A 19,837-nucleotide genomic window follows, 5' to 3' on the forward strand; every position below is an offset into this window, starting at 1 on the left:
TGGGCCGGGCAAATAAAAGCATTTTACACCTGAACGTACGGCTGAGCATGTCATCTGTGTCCAGGAGAGTTTCCGGTAGCACCAAGCTTGCTACACCACCATATAAAGCAAATCTCCAGAACTGCCTTCCTTCATCTACATAATATTAATCAAATCAGGAAAATCCTTCCTCAGCGTGATGCAGAAAAACTCATTCATGCGTTTGTTACTTCTAGACTAGATTATTGCAATTCCTTGTTGTTAGGATGTCCAAATTACTCATTAAAAACCTGCAGCTGATCCAAAATGCTGCAGCAAGAGTCCTGATTGGATTTAGCAAGAGAGATAATATTTCTCCTGTTTTAGCTTCTCTTCACTGGCTTCCTGTTAAATCAAGAATAGAATTTGTCATTCTGCACATACCAGATAACTAATATTTGAGTGTATCACCTGCCAACATCTCTGCTGGCTTTGATTAACTTACAAAGAAATAAGAGGGTTTCCATGCCTTCTGTTTAATGCACACAATAAACACACTAATGGCGTTGATCCAACAGCAGTATGGTGGTACTTAGTTCAAAATAAACGTTGTGCTCGGTAACAGCTCCAGCTTCCTTAAAATATTTTAGGTCTGTGGTCCCTTCCTTTCCATAGATCTGATCGGCATTGCGTCATCCAGAGTTGGTTCTCATTAACATGCCAATTTCAGAGGGAAAAAAATCCTGCATACTGTACTTACAGCAACAGTGAATCAAAGGAAGCTAAGGCTTCTCCAAAATTCCACTTTAAAATAACTGATCTATGCAGTTACTGTGTAGTTGGTTGCAGCAACAATAATTTGAAAAACGCTTATCTGAAATAACCCTGACATGTCCTGAAAAGATCTTGATTAAAGGGCTTTATGGAATCGAGCATACAAGTGGAAGACTGTAACCAATACCAATATATATTGTGTTCTAATTAAACCTGTTGTTGTAAGTGTAATTCGGGGTGGATATTCCTTGTCTGTGCAGCAGTCAGACGAGTGATAGATTAACCAGTCTCCTCATTGAACCTGGATTAGATTTGATAATTTCTGCATTGGCTTTACTTTTCAGACCTGGAAGCTATGTCTATTTTTATATACAGTTTATGGTGAAAAGTAAAAGAATATTACTGTACATACCGTAATCCTACATGTAGTACAGAATATTTGCCATTGTTCCAAGATGTCCAGTTGCTGATTAAGTATGTCATTCATCAAAAGTCAGCTTTTCCTTTGGACACTCCTATGAATATACACAATCCCTAGAAAATGAATCCTATGGTGCTTTGTAATTCCTGACCTTAATTCTTATGTCACCATCTGGCCAACTGTTTCACTTGTCCAAAAGGAATATCAGAATGTAATTTGCTCATGCACCAATCCAATATGCCAATTTCACATCTTTGATCTATCACTCTCCTCTGGGGTTTTATGTGTCTGTTTATATTACCACTGTAAAAGAGGCCACTCTTGGTATATTATCATTATTATAATCATCATAATTCCATTATCAGGGATTATCAATATGTGATGATGATGATGATTAGTATTACATTACATTTCACTGACACTTTTATCCAAAAGCGACTTACAACATACTAATGGTACTAATGGGTTCGGTGTCTTGCTCAGGGGCACTTGGGCATGTGGGCGGGGGGGGCAGGGGGAGCGAGCCACCAACCTTCTGATTGGTGTGCAACCCAGTCTACCAACTGAGCTACAGCCTCCCTCCAAGGGCCACAGAGACTGACGGAAACAAAGACCATTCACACTCTCATTCACACCTAAGGGCAATTTCTAGACCCACCAATTAACCTGAGGTGCATGTTTTTGGATGTTGGGAGGAAGCAGGAGCACCCGGAGAGAACCCACGCAAGCACAGGGAGAACATGCAAACTTTGCACAGAAAGGCCCAGGACCGGACTCGAACCCAGAACCCTTTTTTTTGCTGTGAGGCGACAATGCTAACCACTGCACCACTGTGCCGCCCTACTGTTATTTTATATTATTGCAGTTATACATAACAATAATAATATATAGTTTTTCCACTCTGTATATGAATGTGCACATATATACTGTTCCACTAAAGTACAATGCGGGTGGATAAGTATTTATTATCCTCTCGAAATTGTATGAACTGAGTATGCACCTATGCCGCACGCCCATCTGCACACAGTCTGTGCTGTACTTCTGTCACTTTCTTACTACATGCTTACCATGGGGGTGTGTGTGGTTGTGTGTGTCTTCTGTCATTTTTTTCTTTTTTTGTTTCCTTACTCATTTGCCACGATATTAATAACCTTATTTTTCTGACATCTCTGCTTTTTGTATGTCACTGTTGTCCTCAAGTTTTTTATGTTGGAAACATTTTATTTAAGAAATAATGTGATTTGCTGACAGCTTTGAACATAATTGAGCATATTCATAATGCCCATACATTTGAAAACATTTCCCACTAAAAATTAAATTATCAAGATATGTCTCATAGCATAGCATCATAGCAGTAGCATATGCAACAGGAGATGTAATGATGACTTAGGGTATAGCCAAAGGATGTAGTAGCAACATTCCAAGACAGCAATATATTTTGACTGTTGGTCAAAATTGTCATGAAATTGACTTTAAATATATATTTTCCCCTGAGAATGAACCTTATTAGTTCTTCCTGTAATAATCTGAAAGTAGGGCCTAATTTTTAATTTCTGCCAGATGTAATGGCCATATTTCCACAAAATTTACTCAGGACATTTATGCTTGCCAGACAATAGACTCTTTACATACACAATGCATGAGCTTACCCAGCGAGAACACTGAGGTGAATTTTGATGAAAGAAATTATGCTCCTGAGAGGATTACGTGCAGTGTGTTGATATGGGCGTCAGCACTCATGACTAAATAGGAAAATGCTGAGTAACGATTTCATGAATGGATTAACAGTTTAAAGACATCTAACTCCAGGCATTATAATTCAATCTGCTGATGAAGACCTTGAGATGCAGTCAAAAGCTTTGCTAAAAAGCTAGGGAGGCGACATTACGTTTGTTTTAATTGATTTAAGACAAAATATTATTTACGCTATGTCAACCATCTAACCAATGACCTTTTGCACTCTTGTCTACAATCTGTCAATATCAGAACCACGATAGTAAGATACTGTGAGACCAATACCAAAAAATATGTGCTTATTACAATGGTCCAGTTTTGCAGTCAAATATCCAAAGTTTTAGAAAATTTCTAAAGTTAGTGCTTTGTGCAATGGTTTAGACAAATAATGTGGAATATAAATGAGCTACATATGAGCGTATATCAAAATGTTCTGAGATTGTTCCTGTCTCACATGAACATTTCACTTCATTTCACTTTCATTAAATGGAATTTATATACCTCATGGAATTCCACCAGCTGTATTAGGAGTCTAAAACTTCTTCAGCTCGCCTTTTTCTCAGTTTGTTAATGAAACAGCTCATTATAATTACAGCCCATGTGACTGGTAACACAACATCTGGCACTGGTGCTATGAAAACGGCTGTCCATCTCCAATGCAGCCAATACAGCCTTTTCGCTGTTGTGTGATGTATGTGCTATTGTGGCAACAAATGACACAAGTGCCCCAAGATTTTAAGCCCCGTTCTGAGGGGCCACTACCCAGTAGAAAATGAGGGATAAGGCCAAGGGATAGGAGATAGAATTGGGCATAACTTGTCTAAGTTTGAGCAGCTATTGCACAATGTCATCACTAAAGCAAAGATATCAGTGGCTGAACCCCATTACCACTAACTAAGATGCTGTGGATTTTCCCTTATTAACCCAAGTGTAATTATGGTGTTAGACAAGCTGCACACAATAAGTAACAAAGTATAAAACTTTGACCCCAGAGACAACTGTCTACCAACTCATGTTGATTACCATTTATTTACATAGCTGAGATCCACCAAAACCAGCTGAATCATCATCTTTTATGTGAACAATGATAAATTGATACCCTTAACACACATTGTGTATCACAGCATCTTTATGATTTCAACTGAGGAGGTGAAGGGAGAATTTATTTTTTTGTATCTACAATTACACAGATGTTCCCTAAATGCACGCAACTGGTATGTGGCCAAATTGCTTTGAAAAGTGTCAACTAAAGCATTCAATCATAAGATATAACAAGGAAAATCCAGTGTTTCCCTTTCGATTGGGACCTCCTGCCCCTCCTGAAAGGAACACGTCTTTTTCAAAACCTAGTATACGGCTGAACCCTGTTTGAAACTAGAAACTTTATTTCAAAATGAAGGTGAAGGAGATGGAGCGGAGATTGTCCACACGTTAATCATTTGCGTTGATAGCGTTACTCTCTCAATCAGGTTGAAAAATTAAAAAATGCTGAGATGGATCGCAAAATATACTTTGGCGGCCGTCAATCTACCTGGACGGCCAATCAAAGTAAGTGCATGTGTGGGAAGACCTGCCTATTGTTTGAACCTTCCGTAATCAACTCAGAACCAGGTTGTGGGCTACCGGTAGTTCGCGAGCTACAAATTGGAGTGTTCTTTGTTCACTTTGCATTTGTGTTTATAAGACACAAGTTTTTGTTTAACCCTTTGTCCTATATCACTAAACCGCTTACACTGGGCAGCGGTTCTCAGAATACCATAGGAAGAGACATTTATAATATTAGCTACCTCCTAAGCCAATTTAACATCATCAGCCTGGCGAGGCCGACTCGTAGTGCCATAAATTCAATGATGATGAGCCGGAAACTCTCAGACAAGTATGTCAGTTTCCTTCTGCAAAAAGTTTGGATGGTGGTGCTGGTCTGCTTCTTCTTCAGTCTTTAGAAGCGAACAGTCCACTGTGCCACAGTGGTCTTAAAGGCAATGAGAGGAGATGATTTGATTGGCAATGATTAAAGTCGTCTGTGGCACACCTTCTAGTTATCTATTTCTCCTTCTTCACCACCGCACTGCACTGTGCCAGAGTTGCGCCTTGCACTCGTGTTCACCAAAATTCCAAACAAGTTGGCCACACCTATTTGCACCCTCAGTGCACCTGCACTTGCGCTGCGCATTGGCAGATGAACACAGGACCTTAACCAGTACATACTGGTCATTGTTTAGTGAATACTTTACTTTGTATCCAGTGTTTCACCTGTTTTTTTGTTGTTGTTTGTTTCATTCAGTTTGTGAAAGAGCTGTAGCCAAGATTTTAGAAATGTTATTTCTTATTTGTATTTATATATATATAATAATAATAATAATAATAATAATAAACTTTATTTGTATAGCACTTCTCTAAACTTCAGTCACAAAGTGCTTCACATAAAATAAGCCATTAAAACAAAACAACAAGTGGATTCTAACAAATCTTAACACAATTTTGTATTTGGTATACACAAATAAGAAAAACTAATTAAAATGGTATGAAAGAAATAGGAATTGATCACTAAAATTAACTAAAATCAGCAAAGGCTATTCGATATAAAAGTCTGTTTTAAGAAAAGACTTTAAAGATGTCACTGACTCTGCAAACCTTATTTCCACCGACAACTCGTTCCATAACTTGGGGGCTCTGACTGAAAATGCTTTGTCACCTTTAGTATTAAGAAGTGTCTCTGGAACAGATAAAGGTTTTTTTGTCTGAGGATCTTAGACTATGGGCAGGCTTATATGGGACAATCAGGTCAGCTAAATAGGACGGAAAGAGGCCATGAAGTGTCTTAAAATTCAACAGTAAAATCTTAAAAATAAATTCTAAAACATACTGAGAGCCAGTGCAAGGAGTCTAAAATGGGTGTGATGTGGTCCCTTTTCCTGGTTTTAGTTAAAAGTCTGGCAGCTGAATTTTGTAGAGTTTGAAGTTGACTGATGGATTTTTGATTGAGGCAGGTGAAGTGGTTGTTGCAGCAGTCTAGGTGTGGAGATTTTTTTTTTTTTTTTTTTATACACTTTATTAATCCCCGAGGGGAAATTTCTTCACTACAGCAGGGGGGCTCTCAGGGGGGAGATGCTGCAGCAGGCTGCCACTAGCGCGGCGCCAGGTAACCTGACCTGAGGTGCATGTTTTTGGATGATGGGAGGAAGCCGGAGAACCCGGAGAGAACACACGCAAGCACAGGGAGAACATGCAAACTCCGCACAGAAAGGCCCAGGACCGGATTCGAACCCGGAACCTTTTTTGCTGTGAGGTGACCGTGCTAACCACTGCACCGCCGTGCTGCCCTAAGATGCCTAGATGAAGGCATGTATAAGGTCTCAGCATCATGAAATGTTAAAATTTCGCTTTTGGAGATATTTCGAAGGTGATAGAAACAGGACTGCACAAACTTTATGATATGGTGTTCAAAACTCAAATTGCTATCAAACCAAACCCCAAGATTGTTTGCGACAGGTGTAATGAATTCTACAAGCGGGCCAGGAGATGGGTGCATTTGTTTGGTTAAGTGTGGTGGACCAATTACAAGAATCTCTGATTCGCTTGAGTTGAGTTGTAGGAAATTTTGTGACATCCAGCTTTTCATGTCATCAAGGCAGTCGTGTAGAGAACTCAACATGCAAGGATCCGAGACACTAATGGGCAGGTATATTTGAGTATCATCAGCATAACAGTGGAAGGAAGCCCGTGTTTGCGCATAACGTCCAAAGGGGAGCATATACAAGGAAAGAAGTTTGGAGATCGGCCTGAAATTTTTAACAATGTTATTGTAATGGGCAATCAATTCCCTCATAGCCACATAGTGTACCTGAAGACCTGTTTTCTCCCATCTCCATTCAGTCAGATTTAAGATGTCGAATATCACGATTTATCCAAGACTGTTTTCATTGCAAGGGCTTGGATTTTATTTTAAGAGGTGTAATATAATTTAATATGGAAGCACAAATGGGAGTTAAAACAGTCAGTCAATAACTGGCATGGTTGGACGCAGGTGGACTAAAATAGCTAAAAAGTGTAGAGAATTTGGAGGCACTAAGTTCATTGAAAGTGCGAGTGCAGGAAGAGGAAAATTGACCAGCATTAAAAAAAAAGTATTAGAAGTATTTCACAGGTAAAATATACACACTTACGGTCCGAGACAGTAATATCCATAAATTCCATGGTGGGAACACCCACGCCCAGTGTAGAGACCAGGTCCAAGGTATTACCACAATAATGAGTTTCTCCATACACATACTGTTCAAAGTTAAAAGATGCAATTATATATATATTTTTTTTTAAATCAGTAGCATGATTATCTGAAGGATTGTCAACATGAATCTTAAAATCCCCACAAAGAACAATCCGATCATACTCTAAAATAAGAGCAGATAAAAATTCAGGGAATTCAGCTAAAAAAGTGCTTATTGATTTTGGAGGACGGTAAATGAAGGCAAATAAAATTGGCTCAGGACCAACAAGTTTAAAAAGGAGGGCTTCAAAGGAAAATTCATTACAAGGCAGCTGAATGCATTTAAGGCAGGTACTAAAAACACTCAACAGGCCACCACCTCTGCCACAATTCCTAGGTTTGCTAAAACACTCATAGTGAGGGGGCCACAGTTCAACAAGCTGGCAGTGATCCTGTGATTTTTACCAAGACTCAGTTAAAAGCATAAAATCTAAATTGTTGGAAAAGATAAAATCATTTAGAATAAAAGTTTTGTTATTAAAAGACTTTACATTATAAAGAGCCATTTTAAGTACACTTTGTTAAGTATACTTTCATGCTCTTATGCCCCAGATACAGGCACAGATCATAACCTCACAGTCACCACCATATTTAGAGCACCTTTAGGCTGAAAGCAAAGCAAAGCCTGTTCAACTCTGGTTTAATATCTGTTTTTTTGGATCATGTATCAAGGGAGGGTCAACTGAGGGTGTGTGCTAATAGAGAATGACATGGAGATGAAGAGGAAGCAGGCTGAAGTAAAGCTCTTTATGCTTCTTAGGTCAATCTTGTGGCACGTTTCCCAATGCTAACCAAGCCACACAGAGAGCATGACTTTGCCAGATGGAAACAAGGGTTAATCTGAGAGCAGGGAGACATTGCTAATCACTATAATGTGGTTAGTTGGACTAAACCACATGCTGCACAAGCACACAAATTGCAGCATTTAAAATCACCTTTGTTGGCTATCACAACTTACTTCACATGCCTCCATTCTTATCTCTCTCTTTCATAAATAGGTTATTTGTTTGTTAGCACTCAAGACACTGTAATACTGGGTTTTCATGAGTGACACATAACAGATTAGGATAGGCTTGTTCAGACCAGTTTTACAACTCAGAGGACTTCAAAGTCCAAAGACATTAGCATGATCACTGACTGAAATGTGCGGGATGGCCGGTCGAGGCAAATGGCCGCCCATCTCTGAGCCTGGTTCTGTCGGAGGATATTAAATTCTGATCAACAACGGCTGTAAACAGAGGGGCCAAGCTGAGGCAATTCACACTGGGAGAAAAGGTACTTGTATTGCTTCTTTCTTCCAGCTCGAAACTCCTCGCCATGTGGCAAGGGCCCTTTGTGGTCACACGGCGAGTAGGGGACGTCGACTATGAGGTGGTGCGGTCTGACAGGGGCGGCGCTACACAGCTCTACCACCTCAACCCCTTAAAAGCATGGAGAGAGGCAGAATCTGTTTCTCTGGTGTGCACAGTATCTGAGAGAGAGGAACTGGGGCCAGAGGTTCCAAAATCCACCAATCCTGCCTCGCTCCCTTTTGACGCCCATCTCTCCAGGACTCAGAGAACAGACGTTGCCAAGTTGCAGAAGCAGTTTGCTGATGTGTTCTCCCTCCTGCCAGGACGCACGAACCTCATAGTGCACAACATTGAGACGTCTCCAGGCGTGATGGTGCTGTCACGACCCTACAGGTTACCTGAACACAAAAGAAAAATTGTTCAGAGAGAATTGGCGGCTATGCTGGAGATGGGAGTAATAGAAGAGTCCAACAGTGCCTGGTGTAGCCCCATGGTTCTTGTTGTCAAGAAGGATGGATCTATTTGGTTCTGTGTGGACTATCGCAGGGTGAATGATGTGTCACGATTTGATGCGTACCCAATGCCCCGGGTCGACGAACTCCTGGACCGGCTGGGCACTGCGCGTTTCTTCACGACACTGGATTTAACCAAGGGCTACTGGCAGATTCCTCTCTCGCCAGAGTCCAAGGAAAAAACGGCCTTCTCCACTCCGTTTGGATTATACCAATTCACCACACTTCCCTTTGGGTTGTTCGGTGCCCCGGCCACTTTCCAATGCCTCATGGACCGGGTGCTGCGTCTGCATATGCTGCTGCCTACCTGGATGATGTCATCATCCACAGTACCACCTTGGGCGGAGCATGTGCAGCGGGTGGGTGCAGTGCTGGAGTCCCTGAGGCAGACTGGGCTCACCGCCAACCCAGGGAAATGTGCAGTTGGACGGAGGGAGGTATGGTATCTGGGGTACCACTTGGGCAGCGGGCAGGTGTGTATATATGTATATTTATACATATATGTATATATATATATATATATATATATATATATGTATATGTATGTATATATGTCTATATATATATGTTCAGAGAGAATTGGTGGCTATGCTGGAGATGGGAGTAATAGAAGAGTCCAACAGTGTATATATATATATATGTGTATATATATATATATATACACGTGTGTGTATATATATATATATACATATATATATATTATGTATATATGTGTGTATATATATGTGTGTATATATATATATATATACACAACAAAGAGTGAAAAATTTAAAGGGGTCCGAATACTTTCCGTACCCACTGTATATATGTATATATATATACAGTGGGTACGGAAAGTATTCGGACCCCTTTAAATATATATATATATACACACATACAGTGGGTACGGAAAGTATTCGGACCCCTTTAAATTTTTCACTCTTTGTTTCATTGCAGCCATTTGCTAAAATCAAAACAGTTCATTTTATTTCTCATTAATGTACACTCAGCACCCCATCTTGATAGAAAAAAACAGAAATGTAGAAATTTGTGCAAATTTATTAAAAAAGAAAAACTGAAATATCACATGGTCATAAGTATTCAGACCCTTTGCTCAGTATTGAGTAGAAGCACCCTTTTGAGTATGAGTCTTCTTGGGAATGATGCAACAAGCTTTTCACACCTGGATTTGGGGATCCTCTGCCATTCTTCCTTGCAGATCCTCTCCAGTTCCGTCAGGTTGGATGGTGAACGTTGGTGGACAGCCATTTTCAGGTCTCTCCAGAGATGCTCCATTGGGTTTAGGTCAGGGCTCTGGCTGGGCCAGTCAAGAATGGTCACAGAGTTGTTCCGAAGCCACTCCTTTGTTATTTTAGCTGTGTGCTCAGGGTCATTGTCTTGTTGGAAGGTGAACCTTTGGCCCAGTCTGAGGTCCAGAGCACTCTGGAAGAGGTTTTCTTCCAGGATATCTCTACTTGGCCGCATTCATCTTTCCTTCAATTGCAACCAGTCGTCCTGTCCTTGCAGCTGAAAAACACCCCCATAGCATGATGCTGCCACCACCATGTTTCACTGTTGGGGTTGTATTGGGCAGGTGATGAGCAGTGCCTGGTTTTCTCCACACATACCGCTTAAAATTAACGCCAAAAAGTTCAATCTTGGTCTCATCAGACCAGAGAATCTTATTTCTCATAGTCTGGGAGTCCTTCATGTGCTTTTTGGCAAACTCTATGCGGGCTTTCATATGTCTTGCACTGAGGAGAGGCTTCCGTCGGGCCACTCTGCCATAAAGCCCCGACTGGTGGAGGGCTGCAGTGATAGTTGACTTTGTGAAACTTTCTCCCATCTCCCTACTGCATCTCTGGAGCTCAGCCACAGTGATCTTTGGGTTCCTCTTTACCTCACTCACCAAGGCTCTTCTCCCACAATTGCTCAGGTTGGCTGGACGGCCAGGTCTAGGAAGAGTTCTGGTCGTCCCAAACTTCTTCCATTTAAGGATTATGGAGGCCACTGTGCTCTTAGGAACCTTGAGTGCTGCAGAAATTATTTTGTAACCTTGGCCAGATCTGTGCCTTGCCACAATTCTGTCTCTGAGCTCCTTGGACAGTTCCTTCGACCTCATGATTCTCATTTGCTCTGACATGCACTGTGAGCTGTAAGGTCTTATATAGACAGGTATAGTCCAATCAGTTTAATTAAACACAGTTGGACTCCAATGAAGGAGTAGAACCATCTCAAGGAGGATCAGAAGAAATGGACAGCATGTGAGTTAAATATGAGTGTCACAGCAAAGGGTCTGAATACTTATGACCATGTAATATTTCAGTTTTTCTTTTTTAATAAATTTGCACAAATTTCTACATTTCTGTTTTTTCCTGTCAAGATGGAGTGCTGAGTGTACATTAATGAGAAATAAAATGAACTTTTTTGATTTTAGCAAATGGCTGCAATGAAACAAAGAGTGAAAAATTTAAAGGGGTCTGAATACTTTCCGTACCCACTGTATATATATATGTAACTGTGGTGAGATGTGTCCTGCTTACAATTTTGCACGGTATTATTTTGTATTTAATACATTTAGATCAGCTGATTGATGATTGCTGTTCTTTGAAACAGATAAAGTTCTGTAATGCTCTCAGACAATAAACGGTATATATCGAACACCTCTTCTCTGGTTATTCTTCATTCAGCACATATGGTAGGAGAAGTCTGCTTCATGTGTTGACAACTACTGGATTGAATTGAAATTACATTTCTTGCACACATTCATGGTACTCAGAGGAGACACAAAATTCTATTGTGATCCCTTGGCTTTTCATCTAACGCCACAAGCTATTCAATGTTATCATAACATAACATTGCAATATATCTTAACATCTACAGGGTGGGTGGCAAAAAATTGATACAGACATTTATTGTGCCCAGATGAACTCTTAATGACTTTGGTTATCATCTGACTTTTCATCTACTCTCATCTTAACAAGTACCAGATAGATTACTATAAAATCTGGAAAAGTAATTTATATTTGTGAAAGGAAAAACTAATACTCAATAGCATTTAATCTTGCAGCTGTAACTTTTCTTTCCTACGGGGGATGTATTTTGTTTGTAAGTCAGTCCCCAATTACATTATTGAAGAAAACGCTGAAGGAGATTCATGCATTTAAGCACTGATTTGTTGCTGTCAGCAGGGCTAAAGGGTGCTGAAGTTGATCCATCTTAGTACTTTGGTTCAAAGAAAGATATAACCACAAGCATCGATCACATTACCAATAAATTCACTGTGTATTGCGTGGTCACCAGATTTTGGTGAAATCCCTGACAATTTCTCTACCACCATTACGAAGTCAACATAATGGCAACTTTTTTTTTTTTTTAACTCAATTTGCATTCAATATTGAGTCATATTTCTGAGTTAAATACAAAATATATATATTGAAACCTAGCACATTCATGTTTCACAGATGTTGAACTCACCCATCCTTGTGACCAGCTTTGTAGTTTTAACCCCCACATAGAAAAGGCTACAAAAATATATATAATTTAGCTTTGAGTTTGTTAATGCTCCTGCCTAACAGTCTATTGTAGATTTGATGGAGCCATCAGACATTCTTTAGTCAAGTAGCCTTGGTAATAATTTGCTACCGTCAGCCCTGTACATCTGTTAATCCATGTATCAGTCAATATCATATGTGTATTATGTCTCAGCTAGCTTCTCATCACTTAACAGACACGGAGGTAGCCATGCAGTGGAGTTGCACCCGTATCAAACAAATCCCACTAAGCCTCCCTGTGTCCACTGCCTCTAGGTGGGATCCTGACAAAAACACTCCTCCCCCACTGTCAACCCTCTCTGGGAGAAATGAGGCATGGCACACGCATATGCACACACTCAGCACAAAGCCCATCCTTGTGTGTGTGTGTTAAGTGAATAGGTATTGTTATAGCTGTTTGTGTGAGTGAGAAACAAATGAAAAATCACATGAAGAAAGGGGATGCGTACAAAATGCAGTGTCACTCTGCTTTTGTGATTGGTTGAGATTCTTAAATGCATGATTATAAATAATTATTTACCTATCGAGTTAGTAAAAGGGAAAATGAGAGAATGTTAATGGTAATGGGGATAACTGGGATAACAAGAGACAGCAGACAGCCAAGAGGGAGACAAAGACACTGTGATGGGTTTGGTGGAGTCATATGTGTACTATGTGCACCTGTGTTTGTGACTGTTTGTGTACACATACACACATCCTTTCTCCACTTTGGGCAGCCCGCCAGGCAGAATTTAACAGCTGGATCCAGGTTCTTCAAAGTAATATAGAATAATGGCTGCAATTTGGAACTAGCTCAGTAAAAAAAGAAGCATTTTGACATGCCCCCATTATGCCTTCATGGGACTTTCCAGCTCTGTCTGCACAGGCAAATCTGCACTCAGTCTGTCCAAAACAACAAATGCCTTTTAATCACTAGGGAACATTCATGTTTTTACTGAAACAGGTGCTAAACATTCACAGTACACAAAGAAGAGAAAAGAGGTTTTTGCCCTTGAAGTCCTTGAATATGCTGCCAGATGTGCAAGATTTACATCAAAACAGACATTTTAGAAGAAGAAAAAAAAGACTTGCCTGCTCTCACACTGAGATGACACAATCAATGGGTGATCAACTTTATCAATCTAAGTCATGTAAAGAGAAAGTTCCAGATGGCTAGCATTGCATAAACACAGAAAACCAGGGTAAATGAAGCCCGTTTGACATTAGGCACATTGTCATTTGAGCCACGGGTCACGTAGAACTATTCATCAGTGCAGGTTTAAAGAAATATATTGCTGGCACCTTTACAGTTAAAATATAAGTACCTTACTGTATCATCATTGCAGATCTAATTCAGTCAACCTCTGCCTCACCTGCACCATATCAAACTGGTTGCTGTAAATGGCTGAATTAAGCACTTGACATTTGATCTGGAGAACTGCTGTATTTCAACCTCCACCCCTGCCTTCTTTTTACTGTTGATACTCTCCTGAGACCTCTCTCAGCTGTGAGGTTAAAGGTCACCTGACGAAAGGGAGAGGAAGGAGGTGGCAGTGTGTGCCAGGCGGAAGGGGGGAGGGCAGGGGAGTTCTATGGCGACATTGAAGGAAGAACAAAGAACGGCCCATGTGAAGCGAGGTGAAGCCTCTTCTGTCTTTTGTGCACCACATGGACATGAGCATCTGCAGCAGAGGGTCTGAACAGAGCCACATGCTGCACAAGGACAATGCAGAGACATTGTGTTGTTTTCTCTGTGTGTTTGTGTGTAGTTTATATAGGCCTAAATAGCTTCCATTCATTGGCTCTTTCTGAAGCTGACTGGGTCTGGGCTGGGGGACTGCCCAACTAATTACCTTTAGTCATTGCTCTGGGATGTTCAGCTCTGCAGAAATGTTTGTTGTCCTGTGGCGGGCCAGGAAGTGCCCGCCCGCTTTGTTTGGTTAAAAGGTTCCTTTCAAAAGACCAATGAGTGCACCCTAAAAGTATAAAGCACTAATAACTGTTTTATTTTGGGGGGGAAGGGAGTTTGGACTCCTTGCAGCCTGAACGGAGACTGCAATTTTCTCAGTCAAGTAATGAAATGAAGGAAGGCAGTTCGTCAGAGCAGGAAAACATTAACAGTCACAGGATCAGACAAGTTGCAAAGTTTGTACATGAACTCTGTATTCTGAATCACAATTACATTAAGAACAGCGGGTTTGTTTCATTGTCTGATTGCTGGTATCTTTGGACCCGTTAGACTCCTCTTTAGCCACATCGCTTAGCATGGAAAGTGTGTTTTTTAGTTCATGGCCCCATGTGGTTATTTTTATAACTGCCATTTTTCTTTTACTTTTAAATCTAAAAGTAGATCCATTGCAAAGGACTTACACCAGATGTCCTTCCCACAATAGATGCTAACCTGCTGGCATCAGATAGGCACTTCTAAAGTTATTGATATTGACAGAAAATATATATGCATAAAAAAGAAAATAAATTTGGGGACCTCTGAAATTTGCTTGGAGATTACTTGAACCATGTAGTAAACTTGGAAATTAAACATTCTGTGGTCAAAACTACATTAAATAAATCACAACAAAAAAAATTCAGATGCTTCCTAAACAAGAAAAAAAGCTAAATGCAAACTCCACTCGGAGAGAAACAGGAATCTAATCACCAACCCTCTGTCTGAGGCTTCTGTGATCTTAACACTGAGACACTACAGGCACATTGTCTGCCAAAAGACATTTCACTGTGCCAGAGTACACATTGTCACAAAATTCCATACATATGCAGGTAATGTGGACACAAGAGATGTTTGTTTCACGTTGCTTTTTTTTTTTTGTAGTGCTGGTTACACATCAACCTTTTGAATGGATTAAATTAATTACAGTTTCAATAAACACACAATACAAATCCGAATATTTATGCTTTCCCTTGGCACATCCACACATATTACTGGTAGCAGCAGTCTCTTGACAATCCACCCCCTCCACATTACTTGTGTGTCTAATTTCAGCACCAGACGTGTGTCTATGTAGCCGAAGTGTCACTGTAAAAGGAATGACACTCCCCTACCTCCTTTTCAAACATCTCAACAAACAACCGAGCTGTATTCTTGTGTTGAGCATGAGAAGGCTCGGAGCCACTGAGGAGAGCAGGATCTCACCAAAAAATGTCACATTAAAGATAAGAACATACTAACTTGCAAAAATGGTTCACTTCTATTCCTCTCAAAACTGCACCCACAATCCTGTTAGCCAGCCAAACTAACATCAGGGAGTCAAATCACACACTTTAGGCCAAGAGGAGACATACATATAAATATGTATAAATCGTATCTAGGTTAACTTTGTCTGGCCAATCTGCTATCGTTTCCCTACCCATAATCCTCTTCCCTGCTTTAACACGGTGGGAGGTACATAATACCACAGGATTTTGATTCTCTTGCAGTATGAACAATGAAGCTGGTAAACAACAACAAATGTAAGAAAATAAATCCTTATTGAAAGTGCAACAGAGAACGCAATGAAAATGTGATTTTCTTGAGGATTTTTAAGATTCAATTACAAAACTAAAAAAGTAAACGATAAATATAGGTTTTGGGATTGAATACTTTAAGTGCTCAGAGCGGGCTTGGTTTACATCCTCCCACAGGGCTGAAAAAAGCAACAGTAATGACATTTATTTTTAATTTTAATTTTTTTCTGCCAAAAATTCTAGTTTTTAAATAAAAAAAATAATTAATTTGACCACTGCTGCATAGTCACACAGAAACTAAAGATGTGTAGTGAAAATACAGTGATGTGCCAGGTGTCCGAGACCCATTTTATCTGCGGCACTGTTGCAATATCTCATCCCAAACATCATATTCTATCATATATCTGGAATCAGTTTGAAAGAAATATAATTTTGGATCCAATCCATTTTCCAAAGGGAAGGAAAACAGCATTCGGATATATTTTTTGAAACAGCGCTCTTTCATTGGCTATGCAGCTGCCAAGAAAACATCTCAGCAAGTTTCATGAGACATTATGCACTTAGTGGAGAACATTATGGGATGCTGTACACGAATATTAAACATTTGGGTTGTTCCACTCTGAAAACAGAGCCTTGTTAACAAAGCTAAATTCCCATGCAATCTTTTTTATTGTACATGTAATTTCAGCACCTGCTGAGTCACTGGTAGCTCCTGAATGCTCTAGCTGGCGTTATCTGTGTTTCTTTCATGAAAGGTGATGTATTGATGAAAAATGGCCAAACTCTCAGAGTATCAAGCAGTCCTGTGACCATGAGGTTCGGGGTGTAATATCCACAGCACTGACATTACAAAGTGGGCAAGGCAACTGGTAACAGTGTGAGTCCCCCAATGTTAGACAATAGTCTGCTCAAAACTGATAAAAGTAACCCTGGCAGCACTGATATCATGAATAACAGAATCAAAATCTTTTAAAATAGTAACACTGTATGGGGTGCTATTACTGCAGAGAATATATATATATATTATATATATTTACACACAGATATATATATCTTCTTTATAGTAATTGCAACTTTAACAAACACCCAAGATAGAAGGTATGTTTTTTTGATGTTGTTGTTTTTTTTCTAAATACTATTTTCATTTCACTTGGACTAGAAAAACCATGATCAATATCATATACTGCACATTTGAAATGTTACAGATAAATATAGATTAAACCGACTCCCCTCAACACCTGCATTGATCCCATGGAGGGTGAGCTGTATTGCAGGGACTATGCCCATTGATTAGCCCATATTGGTGGTCATTTGCAGGATCCCAATGAAACCACTGCATTGATCCAGAGAAACAGAGATTAGACAGTAAGGAAAGAAAGCATTGATCCCCAGCTGCACCCAAAGGGCACTTCTGTCCCACTGGGTCGAGGGGGATCCATCCCCCTTCTCCTGCTCCCAGCAGTCCTCCTCTTTTCTCCTCCCCTCATTCTCCCTTTCCTTCACTCTGCTCACTGAACCATGCTTCAGTATTGTGTCCTTCTGACCATGTGCTGCACTCTCAGTGAATGAACCTTCGCCGGTAAGAGGCACCACCCAAAACAGCAGTAGTGGGAAGCGTTGTATTGTAGTGCACAGCTGCCAACTGTAAAGCAACTGTATCACAACACTCTGGAACCTCATCAATATCCACCTCTGGACTGGTTTTTTTTCACATATCAAACAGCTGCATCAGCTCTGAAATACTACGGAGTGTTGTGCTGTTACCTTTGCAGTGTGCTAGTATGTCCCCCGCTCAGAAAAGAACCACATGCTGCAATAGTGCAAACACCATTTCTCATCAATTGCACAGATGTCAGACTGTGATAAATGAGTCCAATAACAAACGTAAGGAAGCCGAGGAGTCCCAATTGCCTCAGCTCAGACAGGGGGAAGCACAGCCAAAAGACAGGCAGCACAGCCCACACCTCGAACCTCCAGTTGGGGGCCAAGAGACATTGACTTCAGGGACTGCAGTATGTTACCACACAATACTGTAGCAAGATGGCTCCATCCAACCTCTGCCCCATGCAGGATTAGACACTCATAAAATAAACTTTTGCTTTAAATGAATGCTCTCTTCATTTGCAGGATGATTTGATGGAATCATAAAATGTCAATGGTACATTACATGCAAAAACAAATATACCAAAAATCACCAAAAAAAAACACATTAAGCAACTTCACCAGCATCACCAACCTGGTATGTAAATAAACTTTGTAAATTAAATATGAATATTTCATCAAGAGTGCAAGAGTAGTGGTGGATGGGACATCCATCCAGCAACTCAGCATCTCCAGGACCAGGAGGTGAAAGAGTATAGAGGTAGGACTGTACCTGTTTGCCAGAGGTATAGGGGTTTAGTTTCCACTGCGGTTTGTGCATCCAGTTCCCAGACTGAGAAAAAGAGCAGTGCTAACCTCCAGAGGGAGGGGAGTGGTGCCTCTTTCAAGACCCCCAGCATCCCAACAGCTCTGCTACCCAGCCTCATGGCCACGCACGGTATGTACTGTAGTTCCCAATGCAGTCAAGAGGAAGACGCAAGCCTGGCCACGAGGTAGAGAGCGGAGCTGAAGTGTGTTTTCTGCTTCTGCTTTGTCCACACCAGTGAGTCCAGGAGGAGGTAATCCCAGACGAACAAGATTGAGGTGTCCTCCCGTTCTCCTTTTCGTCCGTTATTCTTTCTCCCTGGGCTCCTTAATGACAGAGAATTAGCTCTGGCAGTAAAAAAAACAAAACAAGGAACAATAGATCCCTAAACCCAGCCTGGAATTGCTGCTGCTGTGTGACGGGTTGATGCAGCGACTCCTCTCTCTCTCTGTCTTTCTCTCTCTCTCTTATACTCACAGACACATGCACACACCCTCTATACCCTCCCTCCCTCACTCTCACTCGTCTCTCATCCCTTTTTCAAAGGATGAAGGTGAAGCTGCTGTGTACGCTGATCGAACGAAGTAGGCAGCTGGATCAAGCTGGTGAAGTGTTTTGTTTTTGTTGGTGAAATAAACAAGACACTGGCTTAAAATAGACAAAAAAACATTTAAAAATGTAAATCCTAAACAGATAGAGATGATGTCAGGGATTTTTTTTCTGTATCCTAAAGGTGATATTTCATGTTAAAAAATAACGTTCAAATTTGTCTTATCTGACAAAACTCAATTAACATTCATTCAAATATTTGGTTTGTGACTTGAAATTGTGTTGTGGGTAGTAAACAGAGATTCTACAGGGTTCTGTTTTGGTGAACAGGAGGAGGACGTTTGCATCAGGAGATCTGAAAGACAGAATCACTGAATTATAATAATTAAAGAAAAGGGAAGAGATACTGATTGAATCAAAAAGTGATGACAAGATTATAAAATAATAAAATAGTGTGGGAAAGTGTGAAGTGTAAGTGACAAAGAAAATACAGCAGTAGCAAAAACACGTCTTCATCCACAGAAAAAGCCTCTCTTTTTGATTTATTTCTATCAAACGCTCCTCATAAATATTCAGATATTGGTGTTTTTGCAAATGATATGAGCGACCATTATCCGAACCTGCAATTTGACAAGCTAAGCTCAATGAAGACCACAAATGGTTATTAAAGAAGATTTGCAGGATTTCTGTGAGCAAGCATTTATGTATGATTTGTAAGACTTCAGCTGCAACAACATCTCTCCCATTGACTATGTACAATTGGCTTGGAAATACTTTTATGATGGTTTTATAACATTTTTAACCACAAACATCTCCCTTCCACAAATTTAGAGAAAGGCCAAAAGAATCCTTGTTTTTTCCTCAACTATCTATTAAAAATGAGGTTCTCAAACTGTGGAGACCCTGTACCACTATGTGCCAAATCAGATTTCCGAAATACCATTTTAATAAT

The 19,837-nt window shown here is 40.3% G+C and overlaps 1 protein-coding gene across 1 annotated transcript in view; it reads right to left on the reverse strand.

The window, feature by feature from the left end:
• Window positions 1-18,765, reverse strand: part of thsd7aa (thrombospondin, type I, domain containing 7Aa) — a 143,602-nt gene extending 124,837 nt beyond the window's left edge. Inside the window, exon 1 of the mRNA XM_069715116.1 lies at window positions 18,304-18,765. Within this exon, the coding sequence (XP_069571217.1) occupies window positions 18,304-18,457 (154 nt within the window). The 5' untranslated portion in view covers window positions 18,458-18,765. The remainder of the gene's footprint in view (window positions 1-18,303) is intronic.
• Window positions 18,766-19,837: the final 1,072 nt, after the last annotated feature.

The sequence above is a fragment of the Brachyistius frenatus genome, unplaced genomic scaffold (genome assembly GCF_029030835.1).
Source record: "Brachyistius frenatus isolate BFR_SWC_R1_liver_20210118 unplaced genomic scaffold, ASM2903083v1 Contig_138, whole genome shotgun sequence".
Classification (NCBI taxonomy): domain Eukaryota; kingdom Metazoa; phylum Chordata; class Actinopteri; family Embiotocidae; genus Brachyistius; species Brachyistius frenatus.